Source organism: Xenia sp. Carnegie-2017, unplaced genomic scaffold (genome assembly GCF_021976095.1).
Source record: "Xenia sp. Carnegie-2017 unplaced genomic scaffold, XeniaSp_v1 HiC_scaffold_6, whole genome shotgun sequence".
Classification (NCBI taxonomy): Eukaryota; Metazoa; Cnidaria; class Anthozoa; order Malacalcyonacea; family Xeniidae; genus Xenia; species Xenia sp. Carnegie-2017.
This window is the reverse complement of record NW_025813526.1, coordinates 15,532,391-15,560,134: the sequence shown is the minus strand read 5'-3', so window position 1 is coordinate 15,560,134 and position 27,744 is coordinate 15,532,391. Positions and strand designations below refer to the sequence as shown.

At 31.8% G+C, this 27,744-nt stretch overlaps 1 protein-coding gene across 1 annotated transcript; it reads right to left on the bottom strand.

Annotated features, from left to right (window-relative positions):
• Positions 1–6,965: 6,965 nt before the first annotated feature.
• Positions 6,966–25,103, bottom strand: LOC124458108 (neurogenic locus notch homolog protein 1-like). Its single transcript, XM_047008202.1, has 15 exons — positions 24,730–25,103; positions 23,711–23,827; positions 21,716–21,950; positions 20,397–20,674; positions 19,601–19,711; positions 18,982–19,104; positions 18,198–18,470; positions 17,530–18,009; positions 17,197–17,440; positions 16,897–16,952; positions 16,552–16,656; positions 8,862–8,978; positions 8,431–8,541; positions 7,791–7,892; positions 6,966–7,099 (listed from the first exon to the last, which is right to left on the bottom strand). The coding sequence occupies exons 1-15, from the start codon at positions 25,067–25,069 to the stop codon at positions 7,095–7,097; spliced, it is 2,697 nt and encodes an 898-aa protein (XP_046864158.1). The 5' UTR covers positions 25,070–25,103; the 3' UTR covers positions 6,966–7,094.
• Positions 25,104–27,744: the final 2,641 nt, after the last annotated feature.

The window sequence follows — 27,744 nt, the reverse complement described above, 5'->3', positions numbered from 1 at the left end:
TTGAATCTTTCTCTATCATTCATGATCACCGTAAATGCTTTTGCAAACGCCACCAAGAACAAAAACAGTAGGATAATTACCTGTAGAATAGAGCAAATTTACTTAAATTTTTTTCTAAACAGATGTGAACAGAAACAAAAAACTTATTATATCAACATGTATCAAGATAATATGGTTTTACAGAACACAAAATTTTAATCGTCATATCATTTAATTGTAAAGCTTATACAACTCAATCCAACATTTCCCGCAGTGTTACCAAAAATTATTTTGATGTTTAAGTGATATGTAAACCTTGCATAATGTGAATTCCATTTTTCTTATTGTATAAATCAGCAAACTAAAGTATGGAAATTGGGTGAAATATATAACCAGATAAAGCCGTGCAGAAAACAATGCTATGGAACAGGCTTTTCACTGAGAAATCGTCGAGGAAAGATGACTGTGAATATGTAGAGAACATATTCTAAAAGTTCATGTCGTCGATAAAGAAGTGCGATTTGTAAAGAACTAACTATAGAAAAACAAAATTAAGTTGTAATAAATCTGAGATCACTAATACGTATGTCAACTGACATTTTTGAAAAAACTATTAAATTGTTTTTGTCCAAAAACCGAACTAAAACTTACGTGGGAAAGGCAAAAAAGTCAACTTAGCTTAGCTAATAGTCACTCAAGAAAAGACTTTACGTATCTTTTTAATTACTGATGATAATTTATAGAAAGAATAAAGAAGAAAATAATCAATGTTTTTAATCCCACTTGACAAAGTTCTTTAATTCAACCATAGCCAGAAAAAAAACAAACGAACTGCCATTGCCATTGTCAAGGAGGCACTATCTATTGTTAGAAATAACAAACACATCGTAAGAAACTTTATTGTTGATTACATGTATATGCGCTGGATTACCGTTGTCTTGGGATGTTTTCCCATTAATAGGAATGCCATTTGTTTAGTTAAAAATACCTTGTGTCGTGTTAGGAATGCTATATGTTGAACTATCATCTTTGTTTAAAAGCGTTGTCTTATAGCTGGGAATGCTAAATGCATAGAAGTTAATAAAATTGTAAAAACTCAAGATACATAAACAATTCAAGTGTGTAATACTTCCATGTGTTATTTCTTCACTTTTCTGTAAGATATTTCAAGCAAACAGGATGAGAAAGACATTTGTAGCTTTTATTATCCACCATCGCTTTGACAGCCATGTGTGCTAGGTTTACGTTTAGTAGACTTCATATTGCACTCTGCAGGTACAATAAAAGTTATAAAACATATTTATTTGAAGATATCATTCTTTTTTAAAGAATGGCACAGTTAAGAACGATGTGAAGAAGAGAATAAAAACAGAGTGAACATACCTTTGTCACTAACTTGTAAACATATGAAGTCGTATTCAACTTTATAATCACCACATTCTGGGTCACCTGTGGAAATCATGCTGTTGGAAAGAGCTTGGTAAGCCACATCTGATATGTTTTCTGAAACCAAATTTAAAATCCTTACTTCAGGATAGTGAAAAGATTTTTCCAAAACCTGAAAACAAAAATCAAAGTTCTTAAATTGTACTTTACTAAAGTTTATTAAAAGAATTGCGTTATAAGCAAGAGCTATTCTTGTTCAATTGATATACTGATAAAGTACCACTTTTTTACAATGTTAACTTAGGTATGAAATATCTTTTGCTTTAAAGAAAACAAATGGTAACTAAAATTACTCAAACCTATCGCCATCTATTATGACACATTAACATCATAGCACTATCCTCATCACCCCTTTAAATGGCCAAATTCTAGCAGTTAATGAATTCATAATCGTTTGTAATGGCTGCCTTGTTGTCCTGTAAACATTCCAAAACGTCTTTCTTGCCATGTAAGGCAGCTTCCAGCAGTGCTGTCGTTTACCTTTAGTCTCCCAGTTTATCATGGAATAATCATGTTCTAGCAATAATTTAACGACTTGGACATTTCAATCCTGTACTGCGATATGAAGAGTAGTGGATTCCTCCTAGTTCTTAAAATTAAACATAAAATTTGGTTGAAATTTACTTTATTATATGGAAAAACATTTAAAAAAAGTGATAAATTTTTAGGAGAATTATCTTGTTGTTAACACTCTTCTCTTGCTGTTATTGTATAAAACATTCACTAAATGGTTTTCATTGATTAAAATGCCTTTTCCAAACACTTGGGAATGTTGCTCGAGTTTAGAAAAGCGGTACAAAAGTACTCGCCTTCGGCTCATGTTTTGAGCACTTCACTTAACTCTCGCTTAGCTCCCGTGTGTTTGGATAAAGCAGTCCAAAAACACAAACCGTTTAGTAAAGGTGAATTATTCTTTAGAATTATAATTTTCTATTAAAATAATTTCACTTGAGTATACTTTTTCAAATTTATTTCAAGCCCGCAAAATTTGTTCATAAAAATTGTTGTCTCTAAGTGGCATAAATAAGATGAACCTAAATGCCTTTTCTAGTTTTATTTATGAATGAAAAAGTGACATACGCAATAAGTTAGCTACTTAAGAGAAACAGATGTGTTGCATTTAGACATAATTTTATTATAATTTTGTTGACTCATTAGCTTTTGTCGTCATTTTAGTAATGAGAGTTATTTCACTTTAATATTTAACATATATCGACGCCTTGTATATGTAAACAGCGTGCTGTTATGACAATTTAAATTTCCTAGTTTATGATGTCCATTGGATAAGAAATGTTTTTTATTTTTCAACGTTAAATGCAAACTAATAAATTGTTTCCTCCCTTTCATTCATTTGTTAAAATCCACCTATCAGCAAAAACTTTTTTCTGAAATATTAGTACTAGGTGTAATGTTTAACGTATCCGTGAAGAAATCTTTTTTTAATTTGTTCAAATCATCTTTTTGCTATGTCGGTTGTAAGTTGCTTTTAAATGGACCATGTCTGTCTTTGCACAAATTTAGATTCTAGCAGAATTATCATATTATCGAAGGTATTGGGTATATATATCTTCTATTGACAAGTGCCTTGCATGAAGTCACAAAAGAAAGTCAATCAAGACTTTTCGAACGATAGGCACACTGTAAATTTTAAGGTGTTAATTTAACACTAAAAAGTCGTGTTAAATTAAATGGTACAGAATAACACCATTTCGGATGTTATTTTCTTACTGGTGTTAAATTAACACCGAGTTTGGTGCTAAAATAGCGCCTATTCTTGGTGTTATTATAGCACTTGTTAAAGTGCTAATTTAGCCCTTAACGTCCGGTGTCAAAATGACACTTAAATTCAGTGTTATTTTGCAACCCCTTTTCTTATTGTTTTATGTAAGGCCAGTTAAACACGCGACACAAAATTGCTGAGCAATAAATATATTTAAAAAAATTAAATGATTTATATGCCTGTATTCACACATATAAATATATACAAAACATAAAACATATTATAAACAAGTCAATATATGAAACAAGTAAAGTTAAATGCATATATATAATTAAATATGTATAACATCTTAGAAATACTACTATATTATAATCTCTAAAGCCCCAAACTTTTCAGAAACTTCTGAACTGAAATCCTTTTCTTTGCATTTGCGGGCTTACCCATCAAAACTACTTCCAAAAGGGCATAAATGTTACAGGCCTTTGGTGTATACTCCATATTAAGTACATAAAATGTACCTAGAAGTAGTACTATAGACAATGAAATTTCTATATTTTTTTTGACAGATTTAAAAAAATTTGCCCTTCGGTGGTAATTACAAGGGGGTCCAGACTCCATAATTCTCCCGATCAAATTAGTCGCGGGTATGTGGTGTTTGCTATTTCATCATCAAAAGAGTCATCTTCCCAAACAGCAGCATAAACATAAACACAATTAGAATTATTAGGTCATTGAAAGTGAGACACAATATTGTCATGTCATGACAGTAATATAATTGTATTTTTATTAAAGCATACATCAAATTTTATCCATGCAGTTTTTATATAGTTTTGGTATCTATTACTTACGCAGCAGATCTTGAAAACTAAGCAATTTGCCGTAGGTTTTTCATTCAACACAACCTGAATAATCAATGCTGTAACTTCACTCCTTATATCTGCAAAATATACAACCAACTGATTAATATTTACAGTATACGCATTTTGCCATTGTAGATTTAAGTGCTCGTGCTTTAAGATGAAACTCTACAGTGGTGGATCGAGCATAGAGTTTTTAGGGGGGGGCTTGGTTTTGTGAGCAACTAAAATCCGAATGTTAGAAACAAATAAATTTGCTAAATATTTTATATATAATAATAATAAATGTTCAGCGTTAATTAAAACTTAAAAGTCATGAAAAATGCCATTTTTATCCCTCTATGCACCACGTTGTTGACGAGAGCTTAGAAAAGTGAGCACCCATGTGCAACCCTCCCATAAATCCACCGCTGGAACTCTGTAAATGGTCAGACTTAATTGAATACACATACCAGCTTCCTTATTAGGTTTTTGCAACAGCATGGCCTCCATCTCTGACATCAATATTTTTATGTGCTTGTTGTCACTATTGCCTGCCCATTTCATGACATTTTGAACCATATTATTGTAATGGATAACCATGTTGCTGGCTGCATTTTGGTCTGCCGAAATTCGACCAAGTTCTGCTTTTACCTATTCCAGTTGCAAAAATACAAGTTACAAAAAAAGCAAGTTTACTGCAAAAGATGTCAACTACAACTGGTAAAATTAGCTGCCCCCATGATTTTGAGGATAGTTCTATGCAATAGTTCTGTTCAAAAAATATTTATTCTTACCTCGGAAACAAGCTGAAGAGCTGAATACTCAGTCAGTAGTTCATTCAACTCTTTTGGTTCATATATGGTGAACACAAATAACACTAATATCCTTAATATTTGTATCTTCAAATATTATATAAAGTTCTATAGATCTGTACTTGAGAAACATACAGTGAGGCCTCCCCATTGAGTTTTTTGTTGTATCACGCATAGCTTACTGCTCATTTGATTGCCGTAGTGGAAGCAGTAAATTGCATAATCTACAATTAGAAATGAGGAAATGGTTGATGGCTGCTTTTATTATGAATGAACATACAGCAGTAAATTGCGGAACAAAGTGGACCAACTATATATTCCCTATACTGTGATACATCTTGAACTGATGTTGACTAAAATTTAAAAAATAGAAAGCTGAAAAGATCATCTGTACAAGGTACGTAATATAAATTATGTGAAAAAGTATCTGCGCGCACATGACTGTCGTTCGTTAAAATCAAGGAAATTACTTTTTTTGCTATGTGACACAAATCACAATTGACATTTCCTATATTTACGACGCCAGTAAAAATCCTTTAAATATCTAATTTAACAATTTAATTTAGTTTTAAATGAAAATTTTACATGCAATGGTCGTTGAGAATTTGTGCATACAATACATAAATAAAAACTTTCACAACTTGGCAATATTTCCTTATTGACAGAATACAATATCCGAGTTTCAGATTGACACAAGTTTCTTTTTTTTATAACACAAGCAGTATTGCGGCTTTTTATCTACTTTTTCAATAAGAAAGCTAAGAAGCTCCTTGGCATCAGACGAAAGCAAACATATTATAGAATATACAATATCCGGAAACATGGACGAAAACGGGGCTTTTTGCTTTTGAATTTTATTTTTTTGTTTAAACGAGTTCTTCTCACGAAGTAAACCAAGCACCATTTCGATTAACTTCTTCTAACACTGTGCCTTTTTCAGGCACTTATAACTTAAGACAACCTTAAAAATGTTTCATACAATTTTTATTGGTTTATATCTTTCTGATTTAACACTTGCAATTACTGTTTCTCGTCTATTAAGAGCAAACCATCCATGGGCTTCAAGGAAAACGATTATCTATTTCCCTTAATCAACATGCGGCGTCTGGTTCTCAAATAAGTTGGGGTTTCGCGAGGCATAAACCGAAAACGGGATTTTTTGTTTTCAAAATTTGTCTTTTTCCTTTACAAGAATTCTTCGCATAAAAGAAGCTAAAACATCCAAGGTTACTACAAAAGTTTAAACTAGTTCTGCCTACTTCACTTATAATTTAAGCATGTTTATACGTGCTTTTACCCTTCACTTTTTACAATGTAACTTTTTCATACCTCTCTTGTGATGAACGAGAGCCTCCTTATAACATATAACTCTCTCACCATCAACGAAAGCATCCATGGGCTTCATGGAAGAAAGGGAATATCTACTTTTTTATAATAGTTTCTGCAAAGATAACATTTAATAAGCCAAGCAACTTGTATCGTCTAAGTTTGATCTTGCTTTCAAACCTTATGTTATAAAATTTTGATTCACTTTGGACAGTAAATTTTTTTTACATTGCAATATTTTCATGACTCAATGTTCAAAGAACTTCTTTACTCAAGTAATTTTGCGATTAAAAAAGCACACTTTTCGGATTCAAAGGAATTCTTTTGATCGCATGGAGGCAGCTGTCCAATTTATTACGTACCTTTTGCGTATATAAAGCATTTCCAAATCGCGTACAAAATTTCCTTCACATGACCAAATTACCGTCTATTTAAACGATTTATGTAACTTTATTTACTTTGTTTAAACAATTTAAAGAAATAAACTATTTTAAGAAATGTATCCATTTAAAATCTGAAAAATGATTTTATGAATAGACTAAAACAAATCTATAAAGGCCACAACAGTATGACTTACCATTCAAATAAGGTCTCAAATGGTTTTTGCAAGGTAAAGCAACTTGTAATCCAGTTACTCTTCTTGTTAGGTGTACACTTAAAACATAATATTTCATATAACAAGTGTAAAAGTGTTTGAAAATTTGTATACTTGTGAAGAATAGAGAAATTTAGTGTAATTTTTTTGTCATGGAATCACAAGTGCAGAAAAATCATTGAAGACTTTCATGCATTATAACTTAGGTACGCAGTTTGTGCCATGGAAATTTGAAAGTACACGCTTTATCTTTTTAATGCAAAGTTTTATTGAACAGTAAGCTAAGTAATTAAGTAAAATACACTTTCTGACTACAACAAATATTTTTTTCTGAAACCATAACCCATTATAACGTGTCAAGTGGTTGCCATAGAGCTTCAACCTACACAAAAAGAGATTATAAACTAAGTAAGTTTATTTATTCATAATATTTAAGAAATATTTGCAAGAGTGCCTATCGTATAAAAACAATCACTGAAGTCGTGTTCTAACATTTACAACGAAATATCATCCAATTTTGAAAAATTTAAATATAGTGTATTAAATTAGTTCTGTTGAGAAAAGCATCTCTAATCACTTTGATGACGCATGTGCACAATGAACAAAAAGGTAACGTTTTTATGTTTCCAATTCTTTTAAAAAATACAAATACACAAAAGAATAGATTCGAGGCAGATCCGGTGAAATAAGTTAATCGACAGACTACAATTTTCAGAAAGAAAACTTTTCAAATTTGAATACGATTATAAAATTTGAGTTAATCTATTTTTTATTAAAAAGTATTTAATTCATCCTCTGCAAGGCAATGTTTAGATGTTAAAGATTTATTTACTTGATATTTTTCTCAGCAAACTGATTTTGACTTGAAGATAGTACTTTTTACAATGTTGACTGTTCAAAGTCATAATAATTTCTTTGTCTTAGTAGGCTTGTGACAAATGGTGTGTCTTGTAAGTTAAAGAAATCTTGCTCTGTTTTAATTGTTAACTAGTAATTATAAATCCTGTAAATTGGCTTAACATCTTAGACATTTGGTTTAGCGAAAAAATTGAACGAATCTTCACAAGTTTCACCTTTAAAACCAGAAGCACATTTACAAGAGAATTTATCTCCATTGTTTGTATAAACACCGTTGTTTTTACAAGGACGTGTGTCGCACGGTGTTGGTATTAACTCTGCAAGCGTGAAGATAAAAATTAAAACATTAGTAAATAAATGTAATTGCGAACTAAGCATTCCACAACCCAACACTAAATCCATTTTTTCCCTTCCTATTTGCTATAACCTAAAGTTATTTAGTAAACAACCATCGAAGTTGCTAGCTTTTCATTTAGGGCATCTTTTTTTTAATGGAAGTAAATGGCATATCTTCATAATTTGAACTGCTTTGAAAAGATTATTTCATTTGTATTACACTTTGCTAAAAATGATTAAGCACTTTTTGTCTAATATAATGATAAATTTTGATAATTTTTTATCAAAGACATGTGCCAAATACTTATAAACGAGGATATGGAAAAGCCGCGTCTATTTGTGTCATTGATATAAAAAACTAAAATTATCAATAATTTCAAGTTTTAGGTCATTTGGCATCATTTGAAGTTTGACATCATAAATTTGCAAAATTTGCTTTGTATAAAAATTTCTGGATCGGTCCAGTTTTAATTACATGTTGACTGTATTTCAATTAAGAAAACGTATGAGTACACTTACTCTGGCAATTCTTTCCAGCGAAACCATATTTACATTTACAGTTATAAGAAGATCCAACAGTTGTACAAACACCTTCATTTTTACAAGGTTCTCTGGCACAAGCGTTAAGAACTAAAATGAAAAAAAACCATCAACCCTAAACATTGTGATGAAAATGCACTACAAAAGTGTTGTTTGTATTGTAATTGATGATTATATCACATGTAGCTAATGTATATTTGATAATTGTGTTTATGTCACAGATACTCCAATTACGTTCTTGGAATTACGTTTTTGAGGTTCGGAGTGATTTGCAGTGAGCTTAAAACCAAGTTGTATTTGATATTTGAAAGATTATAAAGCTTTTAATGACCCATATTTAAGTCTTTTATACATGGAAATCAAATTGTATTTTCAACAATAACTTCAAGGAAAACTCAAGCCTTGCTAACCTTCGCAAGTGTGGCCTTCAAAGCCAACAGCACATTCACACGAGAATGCATCTCCGTTACTTGTACAAATACCATTGTTTTTACAAGGACGTGAGTCGCAAGATGATGGTGGTAACTCTATGAACAGAAAGATTATCGTATTATTGTAGATAATATTTTTGCCTTGATATTTGAACACAATACAAAATTTAAAATAATTGCACAAAAAACTAACTTCTACTTAAAGTAACAATGATATAGCTAGAAGTTTGTTAAAGTTGCTTGGAGACCAAATTTAGAATTATTTATAATTTCTAATTAGCAGCAATTTTAAAAAACACTTGAGAAAAACGACGATATTTTTGAGAGCAAACATGTTTCGACATTATCAGAATGCCATCTTCAGTGCAGAATGGTTAGTGTTAAGTAATATGATACGTAATATGATATGAATAATTTAATTACAATGAGTATTAAGTATTAAGAACTTATAACATAAGTTCTAAAAATAAGTATTGAGAATTTATAACAAAATATTATAATAAAGTAAATATAGTGTTGTAGTGGTGAACTTGGATATTTAAATCGGGATTAGTTTTATTAATGTGTAGAGCTTCCTTGATTTTGAGTGAGAAAGTTGATTGATCAGTGTCGATGATTTTTAAAACAGGAAGGTGAGAATTTGTTTTTACATGAAGGAGAGGCTTGAAGATGTTTGTAGATAGTGGAGTTTTTGTCTGTGTGAGTATGTTCCTTTATCCTGGTAGATAATTGGCGAGAAGTTTCACCAATATAGCGGGAATTACATCCCGCACATGAAAATTGATAAACTACCATAGATTTGGAAAGTTCGGGAAGTGGGTCTTTAAACGAAAATAAAGATTTTATTTTAAAAGGTGTGAAAATAAGTTTAACGTCAATGTCAGTGCAGTAGCGTTTAATGATTTGTGTGAGTTTGCGTTGTGTGTGTCGTGAGTAATCACCTATGTAAGGTAGTTTGAAATAACGTTTATTGTCAGGTTGTTGTATATCGTTAGTGTTATTTGTGGAGTTAGATGAGTCAGAGCTTTTCTTGTTGTCCAAATAGTGTTGTATAGTGTTGTTGATGAAATGAAAAGGAAAAGAATTACGTTGGAGAGTGAAAATTAGTTTCTTTAAATCACGTTGAAAGCCGATGTCTGTGTTGTTGAGTTTCCGTGCTCTGTCGGTCAGTGTTCGTATCAGTCCAATTTTGTAATTTAATGGTGTGAAACTAAAAAAGTTAGTCAGTAGTCCTGTATATGTTGGTTTGTGGTACGTAGAGGTCATACAGTTTTCATGTGATTTAGTTAGTAAGATGTCAAGAAAGGGTAACTGATTGTCTTGTTCGGTTTCGTATGTAAAGTTTATGCTTTGTTGTTGTTTGTTGATGTATTCGTAAAAGAGTAATGCTTCGTCTTTGTTATGAAAAATACAAAAAATGTCGTCAACGTATCTGCGGTAAAATAAAGGTTTGTTGTTGCTGTAGTTATTTAACCAGTTTCGTTCGTGAAAACCCATAAAAATGTTAGCTAGAATGGGTGCCAAGGGTGAGGCCATACTTACCCCGTCAATTTGGTCGTAGTACTTACCGTTAAATAAAAAATGAGTCTCAGGCGTAGTGATGTTAAACAATAGTTTTAGTTCTGTTCTGCTCATTTTGAATGTAGGGTTGTTGGTAAAAATTAAATCTATAGCAATGTCAATGGTTTCGGTCAGTGGTATGTTGGTAAAAAGGCTTTCAACGTCAAAAGAAATAAAGAATTTGTCATTTGGAGCGTTAGTGTTAAAAGATAAAAAATCATCGACAAAACTAAAAGAATCTTTAGCAGAATGGTCATTAGGTATAAGGGGTTGGAGTAAAGAGCTGAGGTATTTGGCTAATTTGTAGTTATACGAATTGATTGAAGAATTTATAGGTCTGATAGGAGGTATGTCATTGATATTGTTTAATTTATGAAGTTTAGGCAAACCATATAATCGAGCTGGCTGTGAACCTCTAGGGTACATTTCTTGAAATGATTTTTCGTTAATAGAGTTCTTTTTCTTTAAGTTACGTATCAGTCGTTGTAACTTTGCTTCACGGGAAATTGTAGGATCATGATCGAGTGGTTTGAACTTAGATAAATTGTTAATTATAGTGAGGCAAGAGTTAATGTATACCTGACGATCCATAATGACTACACCATTGCCTTTGTCAGGTTTAAGAACAATGATTTTGTCATTATTACGATTGTTCCTTAGAATTTTATGTTTCTTCAGGTCTTTAGGAGTTGGATGGTAGGAAGTTACGTACGTGTGTGCCAAGTGACCAAGTTCCGTTTTTAGTATTGAATAGTCCTCTTCTTTGATAAGTTTATTTCTTAATGAATAGTGGATTCGTTCGAATGTTGCCAGAATGTCGGAGGAGTGGATTTTTGGAGGTTTGATGCTGAAGTTGAGACCGTTTTTTAGAGCGTTAAGTTCATCTTCACTTAGCTTTACAGATGATAGGTTAGTGACAGTGTCTTTATGAGTGAATGGTATAGCCTTGTTTTTGGTCAAATTATTTAGTTTCTTACAGTGTATCGAAAATATTTTGTTTAGTTGTTTGTCGACATTCTTTTTGAGGGCTTTATTCAAGATATGCCAGTCAATTGGGTTAAGAAAGCTTTTGATTTCTTCTGTTTTGTTCGTCAGGTCCCTATCCAGTGTCCGTAGTTCTTTAGATCTCTTCGTTATCGTAGTTCGTAGTAAACGCTTTCGAATGTGGTATGCATCTCGATTGTCAACATTAGGCAGTGGAAAACACAGGAACTTTGGAAAAAATCCAAGTGAATTGCAATCTTTAAGGAAGGCGACATCAAGTTCAGCCTTGCGTTTCTTAGTTGTAAGCTTTTCATAATTTCGAAAATCCGACAAGGAAACCTTTCCATGATAATTTTATGCTAAGTCGTAGATAATATTACCATAATTTCTAATTAGCAGCAATTTTAAAAAACACTTGAGAAAAACGACGATTTTTTTGAGAGCAAACATGTTTCGACATTATCATAATGCCATCTTCAGTGCAGAATGGTTAGTGTTAAGTAATATCATACGTAATATGATATGAATAAATTAATTACAATGAGTATTAAGTATTAAGAACTTATAACATAAGTTCTAAAAATAAGTATTAAAAATTTATAACAAAAAATATTATTATAAAGTAAATATAGTGTTGTAGTGGTGAACTTGGATATTTAAATCGGGATTAGTTTTATTAATGTGTAGAGCTTCCTTGATTTTGAGTGAGAAAGTGGATTGATCAGTGTCGATGATTTTAAAACAGGAAGGTGAAAATTTGTTTTTACATGAAGGAGAGGCTTTAAGATGTTTGTAGATAGTGGAGTTTTTGTCTATGTGAGTATGTTCCTTTATCCTGGTAGATAATTGGCGAGAAGTTTCACCAATATAGCGGGAATTACATCCCGCACATGAAAATTGATAAACTACCATAGATTTGGAAAGTTCGGGAAGTGGGTCTTTAAACGAAAATAAAGATTTTATTTTAAAAGGTGTGAAAATAAGTTTAACGTCAATGTCAGTGCAGTAGCGTTTAATGATTTGTGTGAGTTTGCGTTGTGTGTGTCGTGAGTAAGCACCTATGTAAGGTAGTTTAAAATAACGTTTATTGTCAGGTTGTTGTATATCGTTAGTGTTAGTCGTGGAGTTAGATGAGTCAGAGCTTTTCTTGTTGTCCAAATAGTGTTGTATAGTGTTGTTGATGAAATGAAAAGGAAAAGAATTACGTTGGAGAGTGAAAATTAGTTTCTTTGAATCACGTTGAAAGCCGATGTCTGTGTTGTTGAGTTTCCGTGCTCTGTCGGTCAGTGTTCGTATCAGTCCAATTTTGTAATTTAATGGTGTGAAACTAAAAAAGTTAGTCAGTAGTCCTTTATATGTTGGTTTGTGGTACGTTAAGGTCATACAGTTTTCATGTGATTTAGTTAGTAAGATGTCAAGAAAGGGTAACTGATTGTCTTGTTCAGTTTCGTATGTAAAGTTTATGCTTTGATGTTGTTTGTTGATGTATTCGTAAAAGAGTAATGCTTCGTCTTTGTTATGAAAAATACAAAAAATGTCGTCAACGTATCTGCGGTAAAATAAAGGTTTGTTATTGCTGTAGTTATTTAACCAGTTTCGTTCGTGAAAACCCATAAAAATGTTAGCTAGAATGGGTGCCAAGGGTGAGCCCATACTTACCCCGTCAATTTGGTCGTAGTACTTACCGTTAAATAAAAAATGAGTCTCGGCCGTAGTGATGTTAAACAATAATTTTAGTTCTGTTCTGCTCATTTTGAATGTAGGGTTGTTTTATTAAAAATTAAATCAATAGCAATGTCTATGGTTTCGGTCAGTGGTATGCTGGTAAAAAGGCTTTCAACGTCAAAAGAAATAAAGAATTTGTCATGTGGAGCGTTAGTGTTAAAAGATAAAAAATCATCGACAAAACTAAAAGAATCTTTAGCAAAATGGTCATTAGGTATTAGGGGTTGGAGTAAAGAGCTGAGATATTTGGATAATTTGTAGTTATACGAATTGATTGAAGAATTTATAGGTCTGATAGGAGGTATGTCATTGATATTGTTTAATTTATAAAGTTTAGGTAAACCATATAATCGAGCTGGTTGTGAACCTCTAGGGTACATTTCTTGAAAGCCTTTTTACCAACATACCACTGACCGAGACCATAGACATTGCTATTGATTTAATTTTTACCAACAACCCTACATTCAAAATGAGCAGAACAGAACTAAAACTATTATTTAAAATCACTACGGCCGAGACTCATTTTTTATTTAACGGTAAGTACTACGACCAAATTAAAGCATAAACTTTACATACGAAACCGAACAAGACAATCAGTTACCCTTTCTTGACATCTTACTAACTAAATCACATGAAAACTGTATGACCTCTACGTACCACAAACCAACATATACAGGACTACTGACTAACTTTTTTAGTTTCACACCATTACATTACAAAATTGGACTGATACGAACACTGACCGACAGAGCACGGAAACTTAACAACACAGACATCGGCTTTCAACGTGATTTAAAGAAACTAATATTCACTCTCCAACGTAATTCTTTTCCTTTTCATTTCATCAACAACACTATACAACACTATTTGGACAACAAGAAAAGCTCTGACTTATCTAACTCCACGACTAACACTAACGATATACAACAACCTGACAATAAGCGTTATTTCAAACTACCTTACATAGGTGATTACTCACGACACACACAACGCAAACTCACACAAATCATTAAACGCTACTGCACTGACATTGACGTTAAACTTATTTTCACACCTTTTAAATAAAATCTTTATTTTCGTTCAAAGACCCACTTCCCGAACTTTCCAAATCTATGGTAGTTTATCAATTTTCATGTGCGGGATGTAATTCCCGCTATATTGGTGAAACTTCTCGCCAATTATCTACCAGGATAAAGGAACATACTCACACAGACAAAAACTCCACTATCTACAAACATCTTAAAGCCTCTCCTTCATGTAAAAACAAATTCTCACCTTCCTGTTTTAAAATCATCGACATTGATCAATCCACTTTCTCACTCAAAATCAAGGAAGCTCTACACATTAATAAAACTAATCCCGATTTAAATATCCAAGTTCACCACTACAACACTATATTTACTTTATAATAATATTTTTTGTTATAAATTCTTAATACTTATTTTTAGAACTTATGTTATAAGTTCTTAATAATTAATACTCATTGTAATTAATTTATTCATGTCATATTACGTATCATATTACTTCACACTAACCATTCTGCACTGAAGATGGCATTCTGATAATGTCGAAACATGTTTGCTCTCAAAAAAATCGTCGTTTTTCTCAAGTGTTTTTTAGAATTATTTTCTTCAAAAGCTGTGAAAAATCCCACCTTAATGTAAAAACTAGTATTTTTATTTACGACTGTACTAGTTTCAGAGAATCCCACTTTAATGTGGTAAACCTATTTATATTTATTTCTTTTTAAGTTGGGGACAACTAAAATTTAAAAGGGAGATATTTTGATGGCGGTAAAAAGCTGTATAAAAGTAAAAGTAAACAAAAAAAAAGTAATTAACTTTGGCAGTATTGCGTTTGAAAATTTTATTGTGCGTTAATTGAAGATAGGAGAGTGTTTGTCAATCAATTTCAAAAAATCTTCTGCAATGTTAGTTCCAACGTTTTTATTAAAAGGTGGATTGAAGCAAATAATATTTCTAGTGCATTTTTATTTGTTGGACTAGGTGTGTTTCTCTACCTCGGTTGAAAATGATGTTGTATTGAATTTGCTTGTTTCTATAGCGTTGCTGCAAATTTGACCTACTCGATGATATTTTTGACAGAAGATATCGACGAAATCCTGTGGTTTTAAAATACTGGTAGTTGTTTAATAATAGAGTGAGTAGTAGTTGTTTAATGATAGATGGAGGATGATTGGAGTATTTATTAAAAATAGATGAGCAATGCTTACATGTGGACATCCTGGTAAATATATTTCTACAAATGAAGCAGTTGGATGAACATAATACAAATAATACACATTGAAAATATGTGAAAAAGGACATTGGTATTTTATATTTCTGAGAAATGGGCCGTCTTTTTCTTTTATAATTCTTTTCTAATATCATTTTAAAAGTACTAATTTCTGAAAATTTTAAACACGGCAAGGAAGGGCGATTATATTAATAATATCATCTTATGATTTGTTTTAAACGCATAGTATAACGTGTTTCATTCTATGTGGTCATCTTTAAAATAAATGTTATGTAAATCCTTACAAACTGCAAAGAAAAATAAATCCATCGAATTGAAGACACCAAATTTAACGTTTACTTTGTTGCAAAAGAAACGACAACAAATGAAAAGTTCAGCATTAGGAGTAAAAAAAAAATTAAGAACTGCAGCTGCTCCAAAAATACTTTTCTGCTTACTGATTGCAAAAGAAATGTTCACACACGATAAGCGGAAAGTTCAACAATATGATCATACTTTGGTGAGTGCATTGCGTACGTAAATGTGTCAAGCATTTTGCACAAGAAGCGCCAAAGAATAGAAAATGCTTGGCAATGCTTACGAATAAAAACAAAATGAGTGGCCTGTCTAAGTATTGCTCTAGTACGAATGGCTTCTCTTTGTTCAAAACGATTTAGTATTTACTACTCATCGTAATAAAAGCAGTATGGTGTATCGATTTACTAGTGTTATTTGGCAAATCATAACTAATAGATGTTTGTAATCACCAGGATAGGAAGCTTATACCTGTAAAATATACTGAGTTACTTAGTTTTAATTGTTATCTGTGAAATAGCGAGCGAAACTTTAGCGCAAACGCAATTGTAATACAGCCAGATCAGTGAGTGCGGCATGGTGGCATTTTTTTCCTAGTTTCCTCCTTTTAAATGCATTTTATTATAATTGTGACATAGCGTGTAATGTGCACAAACAAACAGACAAAATGTACGGATATTTTTCAGAAAAACATAGTGGTAAGCCTGCAAAAAAGTTATCTACAAAACCACGCACATAAGTAAAAAATAATGTGATGTAGTTTAAAATCTAATTTAACCGTTTTTTTCAAAATTCAGTTAAAACCTGGATGACAACTGCTTTTTATAAATATAAGTGTATCATAACAAACCTTCACAAGTTTTTCCTTCATATCCGTTAATACAAAAACAAGTAAACGTATCTCCTTCCTCACGACAACCACCGTCATTTTTGCAGGGGAAAGATTCACAAGGACCTATAAACATATTTAGTTACTATACATGGCGTTTGTTTTAACAGGTTTCATATAAGAACTTAATATGGAAAAGGGTTGATCTAAGTTAAAGAAACAACAAAATCTCCACGTGTTAGAAGAGGATGTTTCTACGGCTAATCGTAAAAAGTTTTTTTTGACAACATTTACATATCTTGAATTTTTAACATAAAATCTCTTTTTTGCGCCTTTTTACATTAATCTAATAAGTACAATTCTTACTTTTTGATGAGCATTTTCGGTCGTCGACACAAGTCATAGCACCCCTATTACACGTACTAAAAAAAATGAAAAGGAAAAAAAATTATGTTGATCATAAGTATAGTAATAAAATAAATGGTTTGAGTCCGGGAGTATCGCTCTTCATTTGTTGATGAAGATCATCCAGGTTAGTAGAGTCCTGAGAAGGACTGCTGGTGTTAATGTTTACTGACGTCTCGACAACCTTAGCAGAAGTCATCTTCATACACTGACAAACATGTAAAGTATAGTAACATAATGTTCCTACGAAAAGAAAATTACCAGGTTTTACAACGTCCAACTTTCACACTTTCACCCGCCTTGTAATAAATTCCTTCAAAGAAACATGGACATTTCTTCATAGGTACACAATGATTCTTATCGTCCAAGTAAGATCCTTTAGGACACTGACATCCAGGAATGCATCTTTCACTGCATTTTAAACCACGTGATATATCACGACATGTTTTTGCACAAGCAGATCCGCATTCTGTGAAAATTTCTCCTTTGTTACTGCATGTTTTTTCTACATAAAAAACAATAAACGTTTAGTGAATATTTTATTAATATACCAACAATTATTTTTATGCCAAATTTTTCCACTTAAATGCTTACCACATTCTTTGAGTTTTGGATATAAGTAAGTTCCTTTGAATCTCCAGTCAATTACACCGCCATATTCAACACAAAGTTTACTGTAAGCAGCAAATGCGTTACAAACACATTTTATTGGATCGGTGCAGCGACCTGCGTCATATTTACAGTTACTGATCAAGGCGGCTGGAACAACATAACGGTTGCACGCTTTAGTGAATGGAGATGAAGCATTGGACATCAAGTGGCATATATCTATTGCAGCTTTCTTCTTGGAATCAGGGAAACATGATTGAGGTGGCAGGGAACATTTTGTACTGTATTGATTGTCATCATCAGGACGACCATTGTTGTTGCCACATAGAGATGTACTGCAAATCTTTCCCTTGTATTTTGCAGAAACGGTGACTTTGACGTATGTCCTACTGTTCCAACTCGTTGACATTCCGATATCAGCAGTAAAAACCAGCCAACTCCCACTGGGATTGGTGATTTTAAATCCTCAAAGAAAACATGGTTGTATAGTAAAGGTAACAACATCTATTTATTTTAATGATCGCAAATAAATGACATCACAATAGCTGCTTACTGATTGTCTTAACTTTCAAAATTTTTTGTATGAGTTTTCTGTTTATCATTAAGAAGACTAATTTAAATCAATTTAAACAAATTAAAATAGAAACACATACCATGACGAACTATTGGAAATTGTGAAAGCCTAACTCCGTTTACAACTGCGGAACGACTCTGACGTGTGAACTGAATGAAGTAACCAGCTATATAGATCTTAACAGCCGCTGTACAAGTGACAAGCCCTCCACAACGCGTATTTTTAGTGCGAACTGTAAAAAGTTTGTTTTTGCTGCAATCTTTTGCAAAGTCGTATTCACAATCTCCCATAAAATCAAATCTTTTGCCATCAAATGAAGTGTAATGAGGATCACCAGATGCAATGCATGTTGCTAAAGAGCATACAAAAGTGAGTAGTGTGCAGTATTTTCAATTCCTATAGTTAGATAATTCAGCATGGTAAAAAAAAACAGAGTGCGATGTTGGAGTTTGCAATATGAAGTGTTTCATTTACTTTGTATAATCGTATGAATAACAGATTTTTCCTTTTCAATTTTTTGAAGAAAGCAGGGTTTTTTCTCAGTTAGAAGTTAAAAAAAAATTACGGATTGAACATTCTATTTCAAATTCATATGTGAATTTCAAACGAACACACTGTTTTCTGCATTTTGCATTCCACACTATTTGCCCTGCACCTTTTCCACTATGCCAGTTAAGCATTATTATAAAGACAATAAAAGCTTTAAAAACAACAACAAGGAAGCCTGCAGAGGGAAGATAATATTATCATGCTTTGACATTGAATTTGTTAAATGCAATTTTGACAACAAATTGAATTTGGAATCGTTGGTGATTTTTTTGAATTGCGTAGCTAAAAATGAAATTTCTGCTGTTTTTACTTACATTGTGAATGTTCGCAGTTGTTGCCGCCAAAAGCAGGCTTGCATTTACATGTGTAGCTGTTACCCAAAATGTTGCATTGTCCACCATTTTTACATGGATTTGGCTCGCAAGGATTTGGAACTTCTAAAATAAAGCCCAAATACTATTCTCAAGATAATTTTTAAAAAATGATTTTTTTGTGTTAGAGTACGCAAATCTATTTGCTCAAAGTGCAGTTACGAAAAATTGGTTATTGTTGAAAAATACCAAGTTTATAATAATTCGACACGATATTGTATAAAGGTGAAACCAGTCAAATTTACTAGTTTTTTGTAAAACATCATACTATAGTAGAAAACTACAGCTTTAATATTTTAAGCCATACATAATGCGTGCTAGATACGTGGTGCAGTCAAACGTACACCGATATAACAGTTTTTATTGAACAAGCTTTGGCTGTCTGTCTATAGTCTTCTACGGAGGCTAACACGTCAAAGTCTGTAGACAGACATACGAAAGCTTGTTCAATAAAAAACTTTATATCATTAAACGTTTTACTGTGTTATATATAATCCTCATATATAATCACGCATTTTTTCGTGTTACGTAGTGTTACAATGAATTTAAGATTTCCAATTACTTGTTTCACAGCGAATACCAATAAAGTCTGGAGGGCAAGTACAATTGTAAGAACTACCATCAGCAACACACGAACCACCATTCTTACAAGGACTATGATCACAAACTCCAACTATATCAAAAATATATTTTAGAAAAAAATTCATCTGACAAATTTTGAGCTATAAGTATTATTAGTTATATGCAATGGAACGGCGAATATAATTTCGGGTAACACTGATTATGTTAAAATTAAAAACCTTGATTTTTTGTAATTTTAATTGACAGAAAATATTGAAAACCACACCATATATCGTGATTTTTTTTACAAAAAATGCATGCAAGTATTCGAACACGTTTATATTAAAATCACACTAAATATTTTAATAAAACAAAGACAAGGAAATTATTATTTTCAATTGTTGCATAAGTCACTGAACATGGAAATAATAAAGTGATTTTCATTAATTGTAAATTTTAAGTATGTGGCTGTGTATAATGGACTTGCTCACCAAAATTAGGCTTAAATGAAACGACAGTTCCCTTTATTAAATATTTCTCTTTTAATTTATTATTCATCGTACTGAACTTTTGAAGCCAATAACGGTTGATTTTCTAAAACATATGTGTTGTTTCTTAATTGTAAAGTTCCTTATACGACAGAAATTTTTTATGCTTAATCATAAAACTCTGAATAACTATTTGTATATTTGCAGTTTTTTGATATATTTTCGTTCTAAAATATGATAAGTAGCTATAAAGGCGAAAGGACTTTGTCTTAACCTTATTAATAAAGAATTAGTTTTTGTGATTCTTACCACTCCACATTTTACAGCATTTAAAACTGTCAATGTCCTTTAGCCAATCACCAGAATCTCGTCTTAACCCAGTGACATAGTAGCCATCTTTTTTACACATTGTCCATCCTTTTTTTTTGAAATCATTTTTGATATTTTCATGGTAACAATCACCATACTTGTCGGGATGATTGACTGGTTTGCAACATTTTCCCCCTTGGAGGTTGTGTAAGTGTTGTCCGTTTGTGCGATAGAGAGCATTTAAAAAATATCCATTCGAACAAACACTCCATCCTTTTCTGAAATACATTTTTAAGGAAATAAGTTTGTATCTTTATTTTTTTTGAGGATTGAATGACACAAAGAGGACTGCATTTACTATTTTTTTGTCGTTTTTTGTTGTTGTTCAGCATTTAGAGTTAAACAGCTTATCCTGCTTATTTTTCCATATTATTTATTCATTTATGTATACAGTCTTAAATAAGTCAGTTTAATTACGTAAATCTTCATTAGAAAAGTGTTGCTATACAAGTTAAAATGTAGCTAGCTACGAGCACATGGAAAACCAACAGACAAAAGATCGTAAGAAAAGAATTTTTCACTAAATTAAAGGACAACTTTCAAGACATTGCTCCTTGATTTTAATTGAAAAGCTATTTAAGTTGCCACGTTTAGAGACTAAGAATGATTCAATTCGTGTAATAAAAATTAATGCCCAACATAAAGTTTTGATTAGAGCCCTAAGTTGGGCAATAATTTTTATTACACGAATTCGATTTCCACTCGGCAAGTCTCTCGCTACTATCTCACTAAATTAAAGGACAACTTTCAAGACATTGCTCCTTGATTTTAATTGAAAAGCTATTTAAGTTGCCACGTTTAGAGACTAAGAATGATTCAATTCGTGTAATAAAAATTAATGCCCAACATAAAGTTTTGATTAGAGCCCTAAGTTGGGCAATAATTTTTATTACACGAATTCGATTTCCACTCGGCAAGTCTCTCGCTACTATTCGGCTATCGGTTGCTACTAATACGATCAGTGTTCACAATTAGGTAACAAAAACAATAAAGTACAAAACTTGATAAAAATCAAAATTGAAAGTGAAAATAGTAAGCACTATCCTGGATCAACATCTGAAAAAAAACCTGTAAATATTCGTACGCATTTTTTAGGTTAAACTAAACAATCACAAAAAATCATCATTTTAAATCATAGTCCAAGTAATGTATCCAAACTTCTTATGTTTCCTTCATTTTCACAGTAGAAAGAACTGAGAAAACGAACCAACAGACAACTAATACCAGTTAAAAGATTGATTCTGGGGAAAAATACTAACTTGTTGAAAGAGACCCACCAGTTAGCTCCTCGGCAAATACTTTTCTGCCCAATATATAATGGACTAGATTTGCAGCATTTGACTTCTTCAAGACGGTAAAGTCCGTCATAGTTGGCACTTAATGTGCTGCGATATAAGCCAGTGATAAACTGGTTTGTGGTGTCACAAGTTGACCATCCTTGTTTGTTGAAAGACCTCCACCAATTTGCTTTTACACAGACTGGCTTAACATTGACTAAAATAAATAACGTAATTTATATTTAAAAATGAAAGGACAGAGCAATAATTCACTAGGGAAGGTTTTATTGTTACTAAAAATAGAATCTTTGAAGCAACATTATTATTTGACAATATTCTTTGGTTGCATACGGAATGACAGACTGGAGGTAAAAAATAATCATATATTATGCGATTATGTGCATAAGTAGCTTTTAATTGGTTTTGAACGTTATTAAACTATGACCCGTTGCCAAGTGATCACAACTGGGGGAGGGGGTTGAATATTAAATTGCAGAGTGGAAACATCGTTATATGCCGATATATTTAAAAGACAAGTACATCAAAAAACTCATTTTTATTTCGTTTTATTGCTTATTTTATTTTAGGAGACATGATTGTTGTAAAAAACGTAATAAAAGCCATAACCTGATTTTCAAAATTTTCTATAAAAACTGAATAAACGACAATATGCAATGGAACGGCGAATATAATTTCGGGTAACACTGATTATGTTAAAATTAAAAGCTTTATTTTTTGTAATTTTAATTGACAGCAATATATTGAAAAAACACCATATATCGTGATTTTTTTTACAAAAAAGGCATGCAAGTATTCGAAAACGACAGAGCAATAATTCCTTAAAGAAGTTTTTATTGTGACTAAAAATAAAATTCTTGAAGAAACATTATTTTTTGACAATACTCATTGGTTGCATACAGAATGGAGGTAAAAAATAATCATGTATTATGCGATTATGTGCATAAGTAGCTTTGAATTGGTTTTGAGCAATAAGAGCAAGTCTAACAAATCATATATGATTGAAATTTTGAACATTTAGCTAATCCAGAAAGGTAAAGAGTAAAAACTATGTTTAAATAGAACAGGATTCTTTAAAATGCGGGCCTATTAGCTTCAGCCTACATAGCCTAATGAAATAATTGGACACTACCCATACTTGTCAATTCTTCGAATAAGTTCATAAAGTACAATCTCATTGGTTTAAGAAATTTTATGTAATATATTTCGGGTGCGCACATTCTAGGACGTCTGGAAACTTGTCGGTCAAAATGCTTTTTATAGTTTGTATTTACAGAATTCCAAGTTCAAGAAACCAACTTATAATAGAGTCAAAAATATTTAATATAGCGTATCTAGGTTAGCAGGGCCATATCTAAGTTGCTAACTGCAGGAGAAGTGTTAGCCCTAACCCAAAAACTAAACCTACCCCTTCCTTTATGTAGAGAAAATCAAAATGTGCTGATGTTAACATAAGCGAAAGTAAATGTTTTGAACCCAGGATTATCGTTACAAATTTGTAAATGTTGATCGTCCAGTCAAAATCACTCTGAAGATGACTACCGCTAAGGTTGTCGAAACGTCAGTCAACAACAACAAAAACAGTCCTTCTCAGGACTATACCAACCTAGACGTTCTACATTTACAAATATTTAACATATGCTATTATCATTTAGAGAACCATATACTTCCAATTTAGTGTGCTGATGGAGTTTTAAGTGTATTGAAGCTTTTCATATATTTAGTACTGATTTCTTGCTTGATTGTATTGATAATGATGAGCTTGCATGTTTGGCTGTGAGCCTTATTTTTGTGGTTACATGCAAAATGTACATGTGGCAAATTCCTTGCAAAATAGAACTGCACAGAGAACTCTTCAGATTTCTCAACTGAGAACAAAGTTTTAAAATTGCACAGAGATGCTCTTTATTCATGATCCGTGATTAAAAGATCTTGATAAAGACACTAATTAATTCATACCTTGGCACGAGTTACATTCTCCTGAAAATCCTTCCATACACGTGCAGTTCAATGTTCCATTAGTTTTACGATAGTATGTGTAGGGTCCACATAAAGGAAAGCGAAAAGTGTTTGTCGCTATAAATATTAATAAAATTAAAAATAAAATCAACCAGAGATTTTAAACGAAACATATTCTTCCTCAAAGAACACAATTTGTCACTCAGTATCCACTATGACGTACCCAGCTAGCAAGTTTGCTATGTAGTGGTGGTATCATTGGTGTTCACGAATGTAGTAAAAACAAAACAATTAAATATATGTTGAAAATTTACAGAGTATGAACAAATTTGCTGGCTGTTTGGGGCACTATAAAGGATGTATCTAAAGAAGTTAGATAATTGAAAAATGTTTAGAAAATTATCAATTCATCAATAGTTCTCGCAAAGTGTGTCAAAGCTCGTGTATTTTGGCATTGCCTTGTCTTGTTTATTTAAAAGTAAAATGAATTAAAAATTAATCTCGAAAACCATGAGAGTACTTCGTAATTGCCTTAATTTGAACTGCATGCACAAAGAAAATGAAAAGTTTCAAATCTTCTTTAATCCAAAGATGTAAAAGTTTGAACTCTGTTTTGCAATGTACTAAAATTTTAGAAAATTCGATAATTATTAAGCTTACTGCACAACATGCTCAAATTGGACGTTTTTGTCTTTCAATCTATTTTCATGAATTTTTTCTTATTTAGGACTGATTACAAGCCAGTGTGATTGTTGAAATCATGTAAGAAACAATAAAGAGTTAAATTTAACACACAAGATGTTTGGCAAGAATAGACAAACGGCAAAAACGTCTAAATTAGACACTTTGCACTTTGAACTTAATGTTTATCAAATTTTCTATAATTTTGGAAGGAAGAACAACCGTTTACTAAGGCAATGTAACTTTGAACTTTTTAACGTCTTCCTATTTTATGTACATTAGCGTGGGAGTTTGGCAAGTCTTACATTATCATGTCAAATAAGTAAATATTTAACTACCGTTTGAGTCAGGAGTGATACTGTGTATAGCTACAGCCAAATCAAGATAATCGTTGTTTACAGGAAGAAAAAATTTACGCCTCGTACGTTCATCTGTTGTGTTATGAACACTAACGACACTTTGTCCGACACTAATCATGATATAAATGAAATCCCCAAATACTGCCATGGGATCTCCTGAAGTTCCAAAATCAATTACATTATGGGAGTAGTAATCACAAGAAAAAACATTTCCGTTTGAAACTCGCCAATAAATCTTCTCTTTTGCCATGTCAAGCGTTAGATCTTGTGCTATTGACTGAAGTGAAACTGAAAAAATATGATGTTTATTTGCAGTCATGCTCCATAGCCATAAGAAAACTTCTGTACTTTCTGCCAAGAATAGATACCTTAATAAAAATATTTGTTTTGTACATTAGTTTTCGCTATACGTACTGAAATACATAAGCAATAAACAGACTAATATATGCAAGAAAAGAAATATAGAAATTTTTTTAATTTAGAAAAAGATGTTGTCAAAGTATTCAGAACTACCTTCATATATAGACGATTTAATGGAATATATTCATGAAATTTGATAAGATAACAACATAAAGCTATTGTAACTAACAGGAAAAGCTCATCTTTATCATTTTGAATCTCTCTTTTAAAAACCGAACTAAAATATATGAAGTAATTAAATATTGCATGGGATTCAGAGCATAAGAAATGTAATATGTTATTTTTATTCACATAACTTCTAAAATGATTGGTATTGTTTAAGATTATTGTAGGAACGAGTAATGCTGTAGTTCGGAGTGGCTGCTGAATCAATTGTGTTGGTAATTTATAATAATGAAAATTAGCTGATGCGTGGAAATTTTGTTCGAATCGAAAATTTGGTGTTGGTAAATAATATGTACTATTTAATGTAGATATTTAATAAAGAAAGCATTGTCATTTCAATTTTAGCTTTCCTAATTTTTCAGTTTCATCTTGCATGAAAAGTAGCAGCTCTTTGGATGGATCATCGTCTATAAATGTCTTTAAAAGAGCTATAGCTTCACAAACATTGTCTTTTGTTGATACTTTTTTCAGTTTGTTTGGACAAACGATTTTTTAAAACTATCTTAACCTTCTCTTTTTAATTGTCAAATTTTTTCATTGTTTTTCTGAAAAATCAGAAAAAGATTGACACTGGAGCTAGCGCTATTGGTACCATTTGAAAATGATGATTCTATTGCCATGTCATGTTCGTGTCTTTAACAATCTTTGGATTGGACAAGCTGCAAAAACTGATGAACACTTTGGCCTTTACTTTAGCAAAAATTTTTGATGCAACTGGCAGTTTTGATTATCATTGAAGCATATTTGCATTCTCCAATACATTTCTTAAATATATTACGCATTTGAGTAACAGCAAAGTCCATGTCTTCTTGTCGTTCATTGCACTTTGCCCCGAACTCTTTAAAAACTTTCTCGTATATATTACCGTTCTTTTGGCTTTTTGTGTTCGTGACAATTAATTTTTTCTTGTAATATGATAAAAATTAATGCCTAACATAAAGTTTTAAATAGAGCCATAGAAATACACCAAAAGTTGTAAAATTGAATTTATACTGATGTTTCGCCCTTACTCAAGACATATTCAGACAAGTAATAAATTATAATGAGATGTTAAGACAAGATATTGTATTTACAAAGTGTGTTAAATTACGACTAAAGGAGGCGTTGGCAAATGGATTACATGATAAAGAAGTTGGGAAGTAAAATTTGGTGAAGTTAAGAGAGGTTAAGTGGAATGGAACCTCCTTGCACGAAGAGTGAAGGCTTGTCTTTATTAATTAGAAGGCTCTCATCAATGGAGAGTTCATAGGAATCGTTAGAAGAGAAAATTATTTTAAACTCGTAAATTATTTATAACATATTCAGAAAGTTCTCGCTCATCAAGGCTTTTCAGCCAATTTCTTTTTAATCACATGATTATTATCTTCAGACTCATCATCAGTAGAGCAACTACATACCTAACGTTTTCTTAAGCTACACAAAGAAACACTGCATGAACTAAAGGTAGTGGAATGATTTTCCATTCAGGTGATTTGTTTGGTTGTGTGATTGGATTTATTAAAGGGAAGTGTGCAGCCACTTAATTTGCAGCTCTCGACTTTTCAATATACTTTGCCATTCAATGCAATTTAAGAGAAGGCTTGAAAAAACTATAAACTTGATATAATGATTATGTTTTTTTAAATTGCAACATTTTTTGAAAGCTAACTACATTGGAATGTGTGTAGTTCTTTTTATCTTCATTACAAAACGAAAAGTTGAAGTTTTTTACGTTCACCACATTCGTGAATATTTTAAAACTTTATTGCCATTCCGTATTGAGATTGTTGCACATCTCTTACACTGCCTCAAAGAAGTATACAAAAGAGCACAGCATAGCAACAAACAATGCTCCCAATTTGTTAAAATCTTATTTGTAGGACATATCTTATTAAGCATATGATTACCAAGGAGGCGTCAAGCAAATTGCTTTTTCTGACAAAGAAAAAAGCTCTTAGGTGGCTAGCGAAGCCAGTAAAAGAATTAAATGTACAACACTAAGTTACACAGTGAATTTGTACTACTTTTTTTAGGTTGTGGAAAGCCAAGCTCTGTGAGTATTTGACTAAAGTTTTATGTGCAAAGTAATTATTTAATATTTTATTTCAGTTTCTACCGCTCTGTTTCATTTCATTTAATGACTTCATCATATACAAACATTGATCTCTCCGTTGTTACGTTTTTTCTCAAAGCTCTTTGCTTCCTTAACATAAATATCGCTGTCGATTTTTGCAATTTCAGGATCTGCATGTTATTTTCTACTGCATGTGTGCTGTATAATCACACGAAATGTGTTTATCATTGCAGTTGGTTTGAAATGCCTTATAGTCACGCAATAAAATTTTGCTAGCCAAATCTCTCCAAAAGACGTTGATTTTAATAAAAATCTGTCGAAATATATGAGGTTTGTTTCTTTATAGCCAACAAAAT